General features: G+C 43.5%; 1 protein-coding gene across 2 annotated transcripts; it reads right to left on the bottom strand.

Annotated features, from left to right (window-relative positions):
- Positions 1-7,020: 7,020 nt before the first annotated feature.
- Glg1 (golgi glycoprotein 1) lies at positions 7,021-14,428 on the bottom strand. Of its 2 annotated transcripts, none has more exons than XM_065236799.1 (6): positions 13,834-14,428; positions 12,631-13,756; positions 11,724-12,573; positions 8,299-9,049; positions 7,930-8,036; positions 7,021-7,864 (listed from the first exon to the last, which is right to left on the bottom strand). In XM_065236799.1, exons 1-6 carry the CDS (start codon positions 14,135-14,137, stop codon positions 7,697-7,699), a joined length of 3,306 nt encoding a protein of 1,101 aa, XP_065092871.1. In that variant the 5' UTR covers positions 14,138-14,428; the 3' UTR covers positions 7,021-7,696. The 2 variants fall into 2 exon arrangements, with proteins under 2 accessions (XP_065092871.1, XP_065092870.1); XM_065236798.1 differs by having other exon boundaries at positions 11,709-12,573.
- Between the last annotated feature and the right edge of the window lie 2,776 nt (positions 14,429-17,204).

A 17,204-nucleotide genomic window follows, 5' to 3' on the forward strand; every position in this document is an offset into this window, starting at 1 on the left:
GGTTAGGTTTCGAACCCGCGTTCTGAATCTGGCAACGATTATCCTCTCATTGATAGGTTCCCACTTGATGAGCGCCGCATTTGCTTGGGCGCTAAGCAGGAAACCAACTCCACGGTGGCGGGGAGCGTTTTCACCTCGAATACCAGAATAGAGTAGTACCTGTCCCGACGGCAGCTTGTGTTCTCCAAAGTTTGGCCAACGGACTTCGCTTAGTCCCAGGATTTCGAGCTTCATGCGTCGAGCCTCGCTGGCGAGTTGTGCCAGCTTCCCCTGTTGGGCTAGCGTTAGTACATTCCATGTTCCAATTCTTGTCCGTTGTTTTGCGCTAAAAGTCGTTGCCGTAATATCAGTCCGTGATCTTTCTCTATTGGTTTCTGTAACAGTTGTAAAGTTTCGGGGACAGTAGGTAGTTAGCCTAAGGTCTCCTATCCGCCGTGATGGGGCTGCCATCTTGGGTATAGCTTTCGGGGATAAGCATTTCTTGTTTCAGCCGCTGTATGCCAGGCAGACGCTGTTTGAGCCGCACCTCCATGGTGGACAGACGCTCAGTTATTGTGTAGATGGGGCTGCCATCTTAGATTTAGCTGACACAATACAGCATTTCTTATTCAGCCGCTGGATGCCAGTCAGACGCTGTTTGAGCCGCACCTCCATGGTGAACAGACGCTCAGGCCGTGTAGGCCGAACCCGCTAGGGGCCCCCTTCCCTGTCAGCATATGACCAAAGCTCCCACCGGGGTTGGTTACCCGATCTTCGCTAAGGTTGCTCATATCCCAGGAGACACCACGAGGAGGTAGGGATAGGAGTTACTGGGTAAGAGGCTAATGGACCACTAATGGGGTCTATTTTATCCTTCAAGTACTCGCGGTACTGGTGGTACGCATTACCCAGTCGTTTGCCCCGCTGGCCAATGGCCAGCGGTGATGAAAAGAATATGATACTTTTACATCATCCCTTAAGAAAACTCTGTTAACCTAAAATTGAACTTCAGTTTTGTGAAGCTAATGCAAACGAGCTTTGACAAATAAAAAACATACATATATATTTAAAAAAGTCATGGTTTACATTTGGCTCACGGTCCTCTTTCACATGTTTACCTAAGTTACTAAATTTGCTCAACTGATTCAAATTAATCTCTTATCTATTTCTATCTATTTATGTATTATCTATCTACCCTTATTTTGATCGAAAAAAATCCAAAATACTTATGACAAATCCGTTCCGATCCAAATAGGGAATAGGAGGGAATATTATAATGAAACTTGTTCAGAAAACGTGTGTTTGCTCAAATACTAACTCTTATAGCTACTTAAATAAGAGAGACGGATACTTCAGGTTGAGAATCGGTGCAGCTGGAAAGCAGATGTTTTTTTAATTTTCTCTTATGTCATAAGAAAAAACACATTCTCATTAACGAAAGACCATAATTCACCTTTCCTCTGAAGTTGTAAATCTCTTCTTTTGTATGATATATTCACTAAATACTTTAACGCTAGCAATGCACAAAATCCAACCTAATACATAAAATCCCTGACCACAACAAACAACATAAATTTGTCTAGCAACCAGGGAAACAATCTAGTAATAAGTATTTCTTAAGTATTTTTAAGTATTTATAGGTATCTAGGATATCAATTAGAACTTTATAAGAGAAAAACAAAGTTTAGAGTGGGATGCCCCTAGACTCGCGATGTTAATTTTTCGATTATGTCTTTAAGTAAATGGAAATAGAATCTACAAAACCTTCATATTTTTCGATGATTTTTGATAATTAATTTGAATGTTTTTCAATTATCTAGGTCTAGTGGTGCGGACTCAAACACAGCGAATCAAAATGGAACCAGCTTTTTTTTTTTTTATTATAGTCACTTTAACACTCTTGGGTCATTCGTGACTTGTCCGGGGGTGAGATTTGAACTCGTGACTTTGGCGTGAGAGGTATGGATGTTAACCACTACGCCGGGGTCGCCCTCGGAACCAGCTTTACTTTCCTTTGGTCTAGAAATGAACTTTGCGGAGCATGCTTCCCGGAATTCCAAATTATGTTTCAAAATGAGCAAAAGCTACCCAACTGAAATTCGTGCTAGTTGGTTGCTACCACCCCATAGCTACAACCCTGTGGTGCATCGTTATACGCCGTTAACTGTCAGTGCGCTTGGCGCGAAGAGAAAATAAACTTTTTTATCTTTGCTATGACGAGAACTGTACGATTACTAAAAATAAAGAGTTCTGATTATTTTGATGATTAACATACAAAGTAGTAGTTAAAGTTATTGAAAACATAGCATAGAAGTGTCTCTGAAGAGTCGTCATCGAAAAACCGGAGTTAATATCGCAGAAGGCGGAGAAAACGACGAGTTTCCTGGGTTCGAGGAGATCTCCCCACAGGAGCTGTTTAGGCAAATGGCGGCGCAAAACACGAAGCTGCTGCTTATTCTGGAGCGCCTTTCCAATCAGCAGGCGGCACCAGCAGCTAATCCGAAGCGGAGCGCTGAACAGATTGTCGAATCACTATCATCGGCAATCAAGGAATTTTGTTATGATCCGGCAGCCGGAATGACACTTGACCGGTGGTTCAACAAATACGAGGACGTCTTCAGAGCGGACGGTAGGGAGCTGGACGACGCTGCGAAAATACGTCTTCTGTTGCGCAGTTTGAGCTTACCAGTTCATGAGAAGTTCACAAACTACCTCCTACCGCAGCATCCACGCGAACTAACCTTTGATCAAGTAGTCCAGAAACTGAAGGTTATTTTCGGTCAGCAAAAATCACTTTTTAGCAAACGTTACGATTGCCTCCGGGTGGTCAAAAGTGATGCGGATGATTACGTCACATACGCCGGAATCGTAAACCGGCAGTGTGAGGAATTTGATTTGGCGAATCTCACAATCGACCAATTCAAAGCTCTGATTTTCATCTGCGGAATGCAGTCTTCGAAAGAAGCGGAGGTCATAACGCGCCTTCTGTCGAGGGGTGCGACTCTATCTAAGATGCAGGAAAATTTTCGCTTTGCTGCGCCCAAGCTTAGTGGTAGAACGAAGATTAATGAAGATTTTTAAGATTTCCTTCAAATGGTTGGAGAGCGATGTGAGTAGATCGATTTAGATACAAGAGTTGAAACAAGATTTTTCGTAGATTGATTCGCTAACGTGAGATTTTCCGACCATCTAAATTTGAGATTTAGATGTGTCGCACCCCCAGCCTTCTGTCGAAGTTGGAGTCTGATGCCGGAAGGGACATCAATCTCGAAGTGCTCATCACGGAGTGTCAGCAGTTGTCGAACCTTAAACACGACACTGCGCTAGTGGAAAACCAAGCAACTTCCAGTGTACATGCCGTTCAGCAGCACAAGCAGCAGCATCAGCAACCAAGGCAACCGAAGGCCAGCTCAACTAATGCAACCGTTCCTCGTTCAGCCTGCTGGCAGTGTGGGGCAATGCATTTTGTCAAAGATTGTTCCTACACAAACCACATCTGCAAGCAATGAACAGGCAGGGGCACAAAGAGGGCTACTGCAGTTGTTTCAACCGAACAGTCAACAACGCCGGTGACAACAAACAAGCGCCTCAACAACAGAAGCAAAACAAGAAGAAACAAAGTCAAGCAAACAGGATTCATTCGGTAAATCAAGTACACAGTGAGCGGAAGTACGTATCATCCCGGATCGACGGCCATTCTGTGAAGCTTCAACTTGACTGCGGCTCGGACATTACCATCATCTCCGAGCAGAACTGGAGGAAATGCGGTTCACCCACTCTTTCGCGAACGGATCACAGAGCGAATACAGCATCGGGCGAGCAGCTGCCTTTACTAGGAGAGTTTGCTTGTGAAATGCAGATCGGCGAAGAGCAGCAACACGGAACCTGTCACGTCACGTCAGTTAACGGACTGAACTTGCTCGGTCTGGACTTCATGAACGCTTTCGATGTTTGGGAGAAGCCGTTGACCACCATCTGCAACCAGGTAAATTGTTCCAATTCATTCGATTCAGCCAACTGGTACCTCACCCGTTTTTCCGAAGTTTTCAGTAATTCCCTCGGACATTGCACGAAAACGAAGGTGAAACTCTACCTGAAACCCGAAGCGCAACCGGTCTTCAGGCCGAAACGACCGGTACCATTCCATTCAGTGCCCAAAGTTGATGAGGAGTTAGACAGATTGCAGCAGCTAAACATCATCCAGCCGGTGGACTACTCTGACTGGGCAGCCCCAATTGTCTCGGTTAGGAAACCGGGAGGATAAATTCGAGTCTGCGCCGACTACTCTACAGGATTGAACGCGGTACTCGAACCACATCACTTTCCGCTACCGACACCCGAAGACATTTTCTCCAAGCTGTCGGGTAGCAAAGTGTTCAGCATTATTGATTTATCGGATGCCTATCTTCAAGTCGAGGTAGACGATAACTCGAAACGGATGCTGACCATCAACGCCCACCGTGGGCTATTTCAATTCAACCGCCTGCCCCCGGTGTGAAATCGGCACCTGGAGCCTTCCAGCAATTGATGAGCAAGATGATTGCAGGCTTGGAAGGTGTGGATTGTTTTCTGGATGGCTTCCTTATCCACAGCAAGGACAGAGAAGAGCATGACCGTATTTTGGAAAAACTATTCACTCGCATCCAAGAGTATGGGTTCCGTCTACGACCGGAAAAGTGCAACTTCTACAAAGAAGAAATCCGGTACCTAGGTTTCATCATCAATGCCAACGGTATCAAACCTGATCCTGAAAAGGTAACTTCAATAGCCAAAATGCCGCAACCGAAAAACGTCACCGAACTCCGATCTTTTCTCGGAGCTGCAAATTTCTACGGAAAGTTCGTCCGGGAAATCCATCGAATCCAGCACCCGCTGGATGATCTACTCAAAAAGGACAGGAAGTTTGTATGGAGTGACCAGTGCCAGAACGCTTTAGACAGCATCAAAAATGTGTTGCAATCAGACTTGTTGCTTACGCATTACAACACAGACATCGAGTTAATCGTAGCAGGTGATGCTTCCAAGACTGGCATAGGTGCCATCATTATGCATCGTTTTCCGGATGGGCAGATCAAAGCGATAGCACACGCCTAGAAAACATTGACCAGCACCGAACAGAAATATAGCCAGGTGGAGAAGGAAGCGTTGGCGTTGGTTTTCGCAGTAACGAAGTTTCGTCGAATGCTGCTGGGACGAAAATTCACGCTTCAGACAGATCATCAGCCGTTACTCAAAGTCTTCGGATCAAAAAAAGGTATTTCACTGCACACTGCAAATCGTCTTCAACGGTGGGCATTATTGCTGCTTGGATTCGACTTCAACGTGGAATATATCGCAACGGACAACTTTGGATATGCGGATGTACTTTCTCGGCTAATAAGCAACCATCAAAAACCCGAGGAAGAGTACGTTATTGCCACAGTCAGTCTGGAAGAAGAAGTCAACGCAAGCCTGGAAAAATGTCTCACATCGCTGCCAGTGAACTTCAAGATGATTAAGACAGCTACAAAGAAGGACGTCCTACTGCAACAAGTCATACAGTACATTGACGGATGTTGGCCGAACAGCAGCAGTATCGCAGATCGAACCCTGAAGACCTTCCATATTCGCCGTGAGTCTCTGTCAGTTGTCAATGGATGCATCATGATGAACGACCGTGTAGTGATACCAGAATGTTACAGGCAACGCGTTCTAAAGCACCTGCATCGGGGTCACCAAGGCATCGAAAGGATGAAAGCTATCGCTCGCAGTGTGGTCTACTGGGCCAATATCGATGATGATATTGAGGATCTGGTTCGTCGGTGTTGCATTTGTGCCAGTACAGCAAAATCTCCGGCGCATTATCAATCTCAACCGTGGCCAAGGGCAGACGGTCCATGGAAGAGAATCCATCTAGACTACGCAGGACCACTTGACGGAATGTACTTAGTCATAGTGGACTCATATTCGAAATGGCCAGAAATTGTTCAAACTCGCTTGACGACAGCAGCTGTCACGATCAGATTTCTTCAGGAAACCTTTGCCAGATTCGGTATTCCGGAGACTATTGTCACCGACAACGGAACGCAGTTCTGTAGTGCTGAATTCAAGACGATGTGTCAGCAGCTCCGAATTATCCACATTCGTACAGCGCCATATCACCCTCAGTCAAATGGCCAGGCAGAACGCTTTGTCGATACCCTAAAACGCTCATTGCTCATAATTGTTGAGGGGGAAGAAGTTCCATCAGTCGAAGCGCTCCAAACTTTTCTACAAATGTATCGTTGTACGCCCAGTGCAACACTTGCTGGGAAGTCACCTTCAGAGGAAATGCTGGGCAGGCCGATGCGTACAACATTGGATCTCTTACGGCCATCAGCGTTCAACATTCTAACCTTTCTGAAGCTTAGCAGCTAAAATTCCGACATCCCTTCCTTTGTAGACGGTGGACGTGTCATCTGCGATCAGTGACAACGTACCACCATTTCGGAGATCCGGAATATCAGAGGTGAACAGATTGAACAGGATGGGCCCAAGGATAGTTCCTTGAGGTACGTACACCAGCACAGATGTTGAAGGCATCTGATGTGATACCATTCAGAGAGACATTGACAAACGCTTTTCAGCGTCTAATAATGCCAATGTACACATTTTAGAAACAAACATGTTCCGTCTGGGAATGTTTGTTACTCGAGTCGGTAGATCGTCCTTTTCGGAAATCAAGCTGCTCCGCGATTAAGATGTGTTTTTCTTCGGCAGATGTTAGAAACCGGCGATAAACTGCTTTGTACAAACAGCTTTGATAAACCTGAGACAAGGCATATCGGTCGATAAGGTCGGCAGCTGGCAGGAGAGGAAGGATCCTTCCTAGGTTTCCGGCTGGGTGAATAGAGAATCAGTGTTGTTGTTCGGTAGTGGAGCATCATCATGACGCCAGGATGTACACCAGAATGCAGTGTTTGCCACAGCCTATTACTGGTTCGAGTTTGTCGGAAGGTTCGACACCCTAGTAGTAACAATAAAAGAACATTTGAAATGGATTTCGAAGAAATGGGAAAAACATTTTCACTTTTGTAACTTTATATTACTCCACTCTCTTATTATTTATCCTTACGATTTTGTTTTAAAGTTAAAACTACTTATAAAAATGTCTTCTATAATGTTTGCCATCGGCATCCGCTTGTTAGTTGCTCTCTGTTTCATATAGATTCACTTCTACTTGTATAGCTTTTGTTCTTCAAGAATTTTGTTTCAATTGAAATGGGGATTAGTCACATATAGGAGGGAGAAAGGTGACTTAAGTGAAAACACAGTCTCGCGCTCGTCCTGTCTGTATACAAAACATATCTAACTAATATATTACAAAAGAATGTTGGTCGAGGACAAGCGCCACAATCAAGTAACATAAATGTTACTCGCAAAAATAATGCTACGTTTACACAAATTAGTTTGGATTACTAGTAGTGATAGCGTAGCTGGAAGGAGCGATATTTATTTTTTCTAAACTATAATCATACCAGTTCTATTAACACAGACACGAAAGTTCAACGGCAGACATGTGTTGATCATTCATCCATACTCACCACGAATGACACTCTCCTTGAATCATATTGGCTCGAACGGGTTTGTTCCACTAAAATAGCAAAACCACGGAAAACCAAAGTCGGAAAACTTACAAATAAGCGATCAGCAGTTGTTTGGCGGCATTCGGGCGCCGAAACGATCTGCACCGCCGTGACTATTTGTTTTTCATGGCGATCGTCCGCCGTGAGACGCGACCGCATAGCAGCCCGGAGATGAAGATTATGCTCACGCAGCCAAACATCACCAGCAGGAAGTAGTGCTTCGAGGGCGAATCCACCACCTGAGTGTACAGCTGGCTGAGGCTCTCCGCTTGCGGTATCACCTGCAATTGTTATGGTCGATGAGGACAAGATCAAGCTTTCGAATCCATGCAGTTCCGTAACTTACCACGGCAGCATTCCGGAACATTTCCATTCGCTTTGTCAGCGTATTTTTGCAGTCATCATCCAATGCCTTCGATTCGTCCTGCAGGATGACTTCCAAGCATTTCAGCACTGAAAAATCCAAACTCGTTTTAGAACAATAATCATTAGAAACAACCAGTGGCGTTTCCTTAAACTCATTCTACCTGTGTACCAACTCTCAAAACATAAACAATTATCAAAATATTGCTTGCAGTGGATAGAAATCGAAGTAAAATAGAATATTAAGTGGGTACGAGTATGAATATGGCATTAAATCTGGAAAGGTGATGAACAGGTAAAAAGTGAGGTTACGGGCCGCCACTGGAAACAACCCATCCATCCGTTCACTCACATCGTCCGTTGCCACTCTGAACAAGGGAGCAGTACTTGAGCAAATCCACTGCACAAGCTCGCTGCAGCATCGGATCGGCGTAGATATCTGCCTTGCCCTCCTGGATCAGTTCCGCCACTTCTACCTTGCAAGCTTGATTGATTATTCGCTTCTGAAGGAAGGCCTGCTTTAAGCACTCTTCCACCATGCCGTGATCCTCCACGGCCCCAGTATCCTCAGCCGTTGAACTACACAGTACCTGAATTTCGTCCTTGCAAACGCTTTGCAACAGTGGATTCAGTTTATAGTTCAACGCTTGCTCGTGCAGGACTTCTGTCATCTGTTTCTCGCATTCCGTGTGCAATTTTCCCTCGCGGAACTTAACCTTCAAACAATCGATCACCTTACCGTTCAGTTCTTCGTTCGCTTTCGCCCCAGCCACGATGTCCGTGCAATGATCGGCGATATCCCGCGCGCAGGCATTCTGCAGCATCGGATTGAACCGGTAGTCCATGTTCTGTTCGATCATCCGATTGACCACCACCAGATGGCACCGGCCGTCGAATAGGTTTTCTTCTTTGTGAATTTTCAGACAACCCAAAACGGTGGTCGGTTCCGTGTCACGGCAGTACTGATGGATCATCTCCTTGCACGTGCTCAGCAGGATGTAGTCCGTTGAACTGTCGGTCAGTTCGGATTTCTTGATGATAAATAACATGTGCTGGCACTGTTCACCCAGCTTGCCGTGGTGCGTTTGAAGACATTCCAGGACCTAATGTGGGACAAATGTAGACATTTAAGAAGTTTTACTAACACAATCACATACAACATTGAGCTTGAAAGATGTTTTTTTTTTTCGAGGATGATTGGTCTGATACAGAAAATGTAATTTTGATCTTTCTTATAGCTATATTTGTCTTAACTGGTACTAAGCTGTAATGGACTAAACTACAACATTGCGATAGTTTTTGGATACCTAGTTAGAGAAAATTTTGTGTATTTTTGATAAAAAGGAACCTAATCTAGTATCACATGTTTACAAAACCAGACTTTCCAGCAAAAGATTATCTGAAGTTCTGCATTCAAGATGAAATTTTGGGAGAAGCCGGAAGACATGGTGGAGGAACACCAAATGGAACCCATTAATTTTCAGCGGTTTGATAAATAACTGACACTTCGAAAGAACGATCTTTTAGAAAGCAACGAACAATGTTCACAGTAGCAATTGGAAAGTTCCCCTGCATATTTGTATACAGAATTGGGTTGTTTAGGGGTATTGAGGTAAATACATATTCGTAATCTGCATTAAAAATGGAACCCAAATACTAAATTTTTATCAATTTTGGTGCCCTGGAACTATTTCAAATAATTAAGATTACATTAGGAAGAATCACCATCTTAGAACCCCTCTGTGGGACTTAGTATGGGAGCGAGCTGTCATCTAATGTATTTAGTGTCAGAAATTAACAATTTAAATCTTGATTTAAAGATGAATGTCTATGGGATAGATAAAAATATAGTTGTGCTCAGAAAACGAAGCTCTTTCAGATGAATGAATTTGCTTATATATGAATTAAAATAGCGGCGAGCCAATTTACAATTAATTTTCTGGTGTGTCTCCTTATACATTTTATGAGCTAGGTAAAGAAGTGTGCGTTCGACTAGTACTGTCACATTAATGGACCTTCATTCATTGTCAACTTTCATACTGCCGTACTCTAGCGGAACTATCTACATACCATCTTCAGACCTTTCTCTAGCTAATAAATTATCACACTAAAGCTTCACGTTGGATAGCATTTCCAACCAACTCTGAAAATCGTAAACTTCACGTATGAAGTAAAATAAAAACACTTTGAAACTTGCAATGTTTGAAAAATCATAGCTCAGCCATTTATTGGCGAATTTTAAATCTTTTGGCGCCATTTGAAACTACATATTTTAAGGATTTATCCGGATTTAAAATCTACCGGTAAATTGTTGAGTAATGGGTTTTTAAACATTGCCAATTTGCCGTTGCACATTTTACCGGAGGCATCGTGTTGCCAAAACTACTAATTCTAGATTTTTTTTCTCAGTACTACCAACGTACAAACAGGATCGTAGATTGCTACAGTTTAAGTCAACACTTGTTGAACTTGTTTTTAACCATGTTCACAACCACCGATTTGAGGAAAGCTGACAAAAAATGTATTCGTCAAATTAGGTGCGCAATGGAATTAACCCGATAAAATAATCAATTTTCTGTGACGAGTTTCATTCAGCTTCGACGTATGACGTGCAACCAACGTCGCAACAGCATAATTGTTCTTGATGCACTTTCACAGTTATTAATTGAGAGCTTTCTATGCCAACCAATGCATGAATGTGTAGATTGTGTGACAATTACGATGATACTCTATGCCAAGGGAAATCGAGAACAGTTCCAACCCGAACGATTTCCTTGACCGAATCGGAAATCAAAAACAACCGCCTCCTGCTTAGTAATATCGTGCCTTTATTGACTAGGCATATGACTGTCTGAGGCATATTGATCTTTATATATTCGTTAATAACTTATGCCTTCGCTTTCTCCTTAATAAAGAAATAAAAACAAAAAAAAAAATTATGCCTTCGCTTGCAGCTTTCAACGCCTTATTCAGGAAGTGTTGATGATCTTGACATACTTTGGATTGTTTCTTTTGACTCAACTTATCCAAAACAGGTCTTCTAGGCCAGACCGGGAATCGAACCTGCCGCCTCCTGCTTGGCAATAAGGCTCCAGGCTCCAAGTCTATTAAAGACGTGGGACAACAAGCTAAGTTCCCAGTGTTCACTCGGCTGTCGACAGAAGCAGGCCACTCTCGATGTGTGTCACGCGATTGTCTGCTTACTCGGCAGCAACCATTGTGTGGTACTCCTCATTGTTCTTCATCACCAGTTCTTTCGGTAGATGCGTCGTCGACTTTAGAAAGCAACCGTTCCGTGAGTGCTGACCACGTTTTGCGTCCATTGCTGTAATGGAAGCGCTCTGCCCCCCGTTGGCGATTCTGCCATACAATGAAACCACTGGGAGCGGCTCCCGTTCTGATCGAGGAAGCTTATTGGATAGCGGAAGATAAAGTGTTTATTGTGTTGTACCTTGTGAGTATAGTTTTAAGATATATTGTATAGTGAACAAGAATCCTCGGCTCTGTACAGTTAATTCGATTGAGCCTGATCAAATAAATTAATAGTAAAAAAACAAGCCAAGTTCCATGTATTCACCACGATCAGCAACAAAATGTAGTTTGCCGGCACACAATTCAAAGTTTTCAATCACTTAATTGAGTTTATAAAAATAACCATCCGATCATGATAAAATTATCAGACTCACACCCCCGAAAGATGACTCAACACACATAAACATGAACCACATTAAATGAATGAATCAAAGGACAAACCACACTTGCATTGTTCTTATTCACCTGGCCGGATCCGTGCGGAATGTTGAAGCAGTACGTGCTGATCTCGTCTCGACAGGCGGCCTTTAGTTTCGGATCGAAGTCGATGTTCTCCCGCTGCTGGTACAACTGGGCCCGCACTTGCTGGCGGCACTCTTTCGGAATCGAATGCTTCGCCCCCTTGATCGTATCGTTTCGCATCACCTCGCTGAGGCAAGTCACCACGTCGTACTTGGTGTTGCTCTGCGGACAGAAACGGGCCACGTACGGTCGGCAGGCTTCCTTGAATTTGTACGTGAAATGGTAGTTTTTCAGCGTTATGATCTGGAAGTGTTCGACCGCTGCTCGGCATTTGACGTCGTTTCGCATGTCCGGGTCGTTCTTGTAGGAAATCAAGCACTCCATCATGTCACCTTCGTCTTTGCCGGTTTTGAGAATTTCCGCACAGTGTTTCTGCATGGCATCTCCGCAGACGGTCATGATCACCGGATTCAGCTCGATGTGTGCTGCTTCCTCTTCGGTAAAACTGCTTACGGCATCCTTGCACTTTTGCTGGAGTTTTTCCAGATTCTCCTGCAGACACAGCATCTCCTCGCCTTTGCCGGTTTTGTCGAAGCAGAAATAAGCCAGATCGTCGATGCATTCGTCTTCCACTTCGGGGATTAAATCGACGGAACGTGCTCGCTGACGCATGACCCGTTTGACCTCCTGGAAGCACTCCTGCTTCAGCTGCATTTCCTTCTCCGGATGGTAGGCATAGCGATGCAGACAGGGAAGGATCAGCGGTCCCCGCTCCGGATCCATCTGTCCCGTTTCCAAATCGGCCCACGTTTTCTTCGCTTTGCAGAACCGAATGGCGTCATCCTTGCAATTTCTGAAATAATGTAACATTGAGAAATTTCTAATTTGATAACGAAACCGTTTCGCTCACCTGTAAAGCTGCGGATCCAGTTTGAAATCTCTAGCGACGAAATACTGAATCTGTAGCAATGCAGTTTCACATTCCTGGTTCATGAAGTTCGTGCCGATTTTCTCCATCAGACAGGACATGACCCGTGCATCGCCGCCTTCCGTGTCGGAACAAGCAACATCCACCACAGGTTTGCAAGCTTTCCTCAGCACCGGATCGACACGCCAATCTTCACCGACATCGGCCACCTTAACGAGCGTCTCCAGGGCACGCTGGCAAACTTCCGTCACACGACGTTCCTTCTTCTTCTTCGGTCTGGCGTGGTCCATCAAACAGTGGATCGTTTTGCCTCCGGCATCAAGATTACTACAAAACTTTTCGATATCATCCGCACAACCGGTCAGAATCTCCGGCGAAAGTTTATAGTCCTCCATCAACATTCTTCTATGGTCGTTGATCTCGGCAACACAATCAGAGCCCAACTTTGTATTGTTCTTTTGGACTGCCTCCAGACAGAGTAAAATCTGCGCCAACCGAACATCCTTATCGTCGGAAACACCCCGCCGACAGTGATGGAGCTTAATGTCCTCCTTGCAAGCTCGCGTCAATCCTTTACTCACTTTGTAATCGTGAGCTATCAGCTTTTCCCTTCGCAACAGCTGCTTCTGGCAATGGTCAGTCATACTTGCATCGTTTCGGTTCTTCATCAAACACCGTAGAACCATGTGCGACCCCGGAGGAATCGACGGACAGAACCGAATGGCATCTACTGCACAGGACAGGAACAGCTGCCGATCCAACTTGACATCGTCACTCTGAATTTCCGACAAATGCAACACGCCCTTCTTGCACTCCCCATTCAACCGGTCCAATTGATTCTGCAGGCATGAAATGGTTTCCCCTTGCGACACTTTCCGGTTATCGTTACTGATCCGTCCGCAACTGAGCGTCTCGATGTCCCGGGTGCAATCCTTCAGAAATGGCCCTATCAACCGATAATCCGAAAAGGCTACGTATTCCAATCGTTGAATAAACTCCCGACAGCCGTTGCCTTTGATAAGATCCCGGTGATCGATCACGCAAGCCAAGAATTGACCCGCATCCGACTGGACCGAACAAGGAAATTTATCGTAGTGTTTGGGACAACCTGAAACACAGAACCAGATCAGATTGGCAGCACTGCTTATGAATAATGCAAAATCCAAACAATCGCCATTTATTTACCTTTCTGCACCAACCGCTGTACGTTCTTATCATCCATTAGGGCGAGCGTGTGGCTCCAGATCAAATGCTGGCAATCATCCGTCAGGGCGTCCACTTGTTCCTGGGACAAGTTCTGCATGCACTCCAGTGCCTTCAGATCTTCAGCCCCATTCGGAACATTGGGGCAAAGCGCCCGTAGCTGTGGGCAGTTTGGTTCGTCCAGCAGTTTCACCATCTGTGGACCACCGGAATTCACCACCGCTTCACCGTTCACCTCCATCACCACCAGCAGAACCGCAATCAAAACAATCCCGAGTGCATCCATTTTTTACAGCCGTACTTCCGTCCGCAACCCTTGTTGCTTCTGCTTGTTCTTCTAAGTTTTTTTTCGTTTCGGTCCAGTTTTTGAACCGAGATACCCTCTCGGCACTTTTTCGCGATCAAACACACGCCAACTTCACCGGTAGCCGGTAGATTACTTGCGAAACATTGCGATAAACGGGTTTTTGATCGTTTCCAACAGAAAATAGCGGTAAATACGGCTAATTTTCCAGAGAACACAACAGGAAGAATATACGTGTCAGCCAATCACTCCCGCACAGTTCGATTAGCTCGGTCGGATTCGGATGTGAATGATAAAAGAATGAAGATGATGCGACATCGAAGAGCCGAAGTTTGACAGCTGCCACCGAAGATGAGCAAACGGAGCAAACAACAACAAAACAAGAGTGAGAATTTCAGCGAGAAACATAAGTTCCACAGAGTGAGAGTGGGATTAGATCCCGGAGCCGCGGCAGCGCGCTGGATGTGTGGAACTCTACACTGATAAAAACAGTGTAGTACACGCTGAAAAAACACTGGGCTGTTATTATTTAATACGAAATTTTTATTTGTTTCATTTCATAAAGAAGTTTCCAATCAATAAAGAAGCCCATTTAAATCAAACCAACAAAATTGTTTGCTGGAATAGATTCAAAATCCATTTCGGATACTCGTTTTTCTTCCGACGTCAGTTGTGGAGGAGGATGATACAGGGATCGGCATCAGAAACGACAGAGTGACGCCGATACTGTGGGGTTCCTCCGGTTCTATCGAGCTGGAACTTTGTTAAGACGCTTACCTAGGTGGGTTTCCGGATCCATGACTACGGTTTTGTTGCGGGCCGTTTTCAGTTGATTGCCCGCATAAACGCGAACCATAACTTGACCTTACCGATAATAATTATAAATTGTTTATAATCCCTCCTAAACTTTAACTAAAATGATTATGGAACTTTACATGAACGTTTGTGGGATAAAGTTTTAACCTTATGTATTATTGTTTTTTGAAAGCGGACCTCACAAATAATGGGTTGTTAAGAACCATTACCATTCAAAATTCTTGTTTTCTCCATACATTTTCGAAAAGAGAACTATATTAGAACGTTTTTACTTATGGTTTGAGAACATTAATGGTTATGGTTATGATAGTCAGTAAGGTCCATTAATGGTTTTGTATTATCGCTCAACTTTACGTGGAATATATCATGAATTGGTAATCAGTAATTTACAGGCAACCAATTCGCGATATATTCCACATAAAGTTGATCAATGTTACAAAACTATTCATGGACTTTACTGACTACCATAACCATAACCATTAATGTTCTCAAACCATAAGTTAAAAGGTTATAATATAGTCCTCCTCCCGAAAATATATGGAGAAAACAAGAATTTTGAATGGTAATGGTTCTTAACAACTCATTATTTGTAAGGTCCGCTTCCAAAAAACCATAATACATAAGGTTAAAACTTTATCATTAAACGTTCTTGTAAAGTTCCATAACCATTTCAGTTGAAGTTTAGCAGGGATTATAAACAATTTTTAACCATTTTTGGTACGGTCAATTTATGGTTCGCGTTTATGCGGGTGGCAAAGCTGGGGAATTCTTTTTCCGAATGTTAACAAGAAGGAAAAAAGGCAGGGCACGCTAAACCATATATCACAGACAAACAGACATAACACTTACAATCACATTAATCGCAAATAATGTTTTAGTTGGGAATGTGCTTGCATTTGTCATGGTGGTGCCACTGAAGCATTGAACAAGCCACCAAATTTCGAACTTATCAGTGATGCCAGTTCTTTTTCACGTCTAGTTAGTAGATGTCTGCTCTGGAAAATGATAAGTGGTCAAGGCATCCAACTGGAGACACATACCACATCTGACGAATACAGAAAAAAAGTTGTTGAATATTACATCAAAAGTGCTGCACATTAGTCATTCCGTTCCTAATATTACGCTGTACGATTAACACAGAATTCGAGAACAAATCATGTTGATGAGTGTAATATTCTATCAACTTTTACCCCTTTTACCAGTTATTGATGTTCAATACTTCACCATGAATTTCATTGATTGATACATATTATATTTTTTGCTGTACACACTTTAAAGTGATGTGCAGTGGTAGAAAGTGATGCATTACCTTGTTAAAAAAAATTGTTGCCAGCAAAAGAATAAGCACACTAAACAAACAAAACAAATCCCTAAAAAAAGACTTAGCTTCTGTGAATTTTTCCTACGAATCCTTATTTCTGCAGAATTCAATCAATTCTATAGATCTACGGAAAATTTAGTAGAAACGACATCACTGACTTCCATATGTTTTGTTTTTATTCAACACAGCTGACGCGGTGACAAAACGAGGGAAAAGCAACTGGTGAAAAAATGGCATGAACGAGAGATGCTCCAGTTGCACATCAATGCTTGGGAATGTGGATGATAGATGGTGCTAGCAACAATCAATTCGAAACTAACGATTGTAAATTGGCTCACTACTTGACTAGCCTATTGGTCCCAAGCAAATCGATTAACGAACCCCATTCTAGTCAAAATTCTAGTACTACACTATGTTTGTTTTGATTCGCTATGAAAGTTTGATAGATAAAATAAGAGGTTAGTGGATTTTCCAATGTTTCAAGGGGTGAATCGATTAGCTTGGGACCGAAAATAGTACCAGAGCTGAGCCAAAAAGTTGAGCACGTTTATTCGGGACCTTCTGGTCTTAGAGTTACCTCTATGGTGCTAGCATAGAGGTAACTCTAAGACAAGTAGGTCCCGAAGAAACGTGCTCAACTTTTTGGCTCACCTCTGGTACTATCTTCGGTCCCAAGCTTGTCGAATCATCCCTCGAAACATAGGAAAAACCAATAACCCCTCATTTTATCTGTCAAACTATCATAGCGAATCAAAACAAACATTGCGTAGTACTAGAATTCCGACTAGAATAGGGTACGTTAATCGTTTGCTTGGGACCAATAGGCTACTAAAGTGGTGAGCCAATTTAAAATCGTTAGTATTGATTGTTGGTGCTAGTGCACTTGACAATATTTTTGGAAGAATTTTCTTC

The sequence above is a fragment of the Ochlerotatus camptorhynchus genome, unplaced genomic scaffold (genome assembly GCF_037179485.1).
Source record: "Ochlerotatus camptorhynchus isolate MF236.1 unplaced genomic scaffold, CSIRO-AGI_Acam_v1.1 ptg000576l, whole genome shotgun sequence".
In the NCBI taxonomy this organism is placed as follows: domain Eukaryota; kingdom Metazoa; phylum Arthropoda; class Insecta; order Diptera; family Culicidae; genus Ochlerotatus; species Ochlerotatus camptorhynchus.

Bases quoted from the DNA above. Each gene is read 5' to 3' on its own strand.
- Glg1 (XM_065236798.1), bottom strand. From the start codon at position 14,137: ATGGATGCACTCGGGATTGTTTTGATTGCGGTTCTGCTGGTGGTGATG. The intron at 13,757-13,833 runs GTAAATAAATGG...TCTGTGTTTCAG, and splicing joins ACAGCGGTTGGTGCAGAAAG to GTTGTCCCAAACACTACGAT. The intron at 8,037-8,298 runs GTGAGTGAACGG...TGGATTTTTCAG, and splicing joins TCAGAGTGGCAACGGACGAT to TGCTGAAATGCTTGGAAGTC.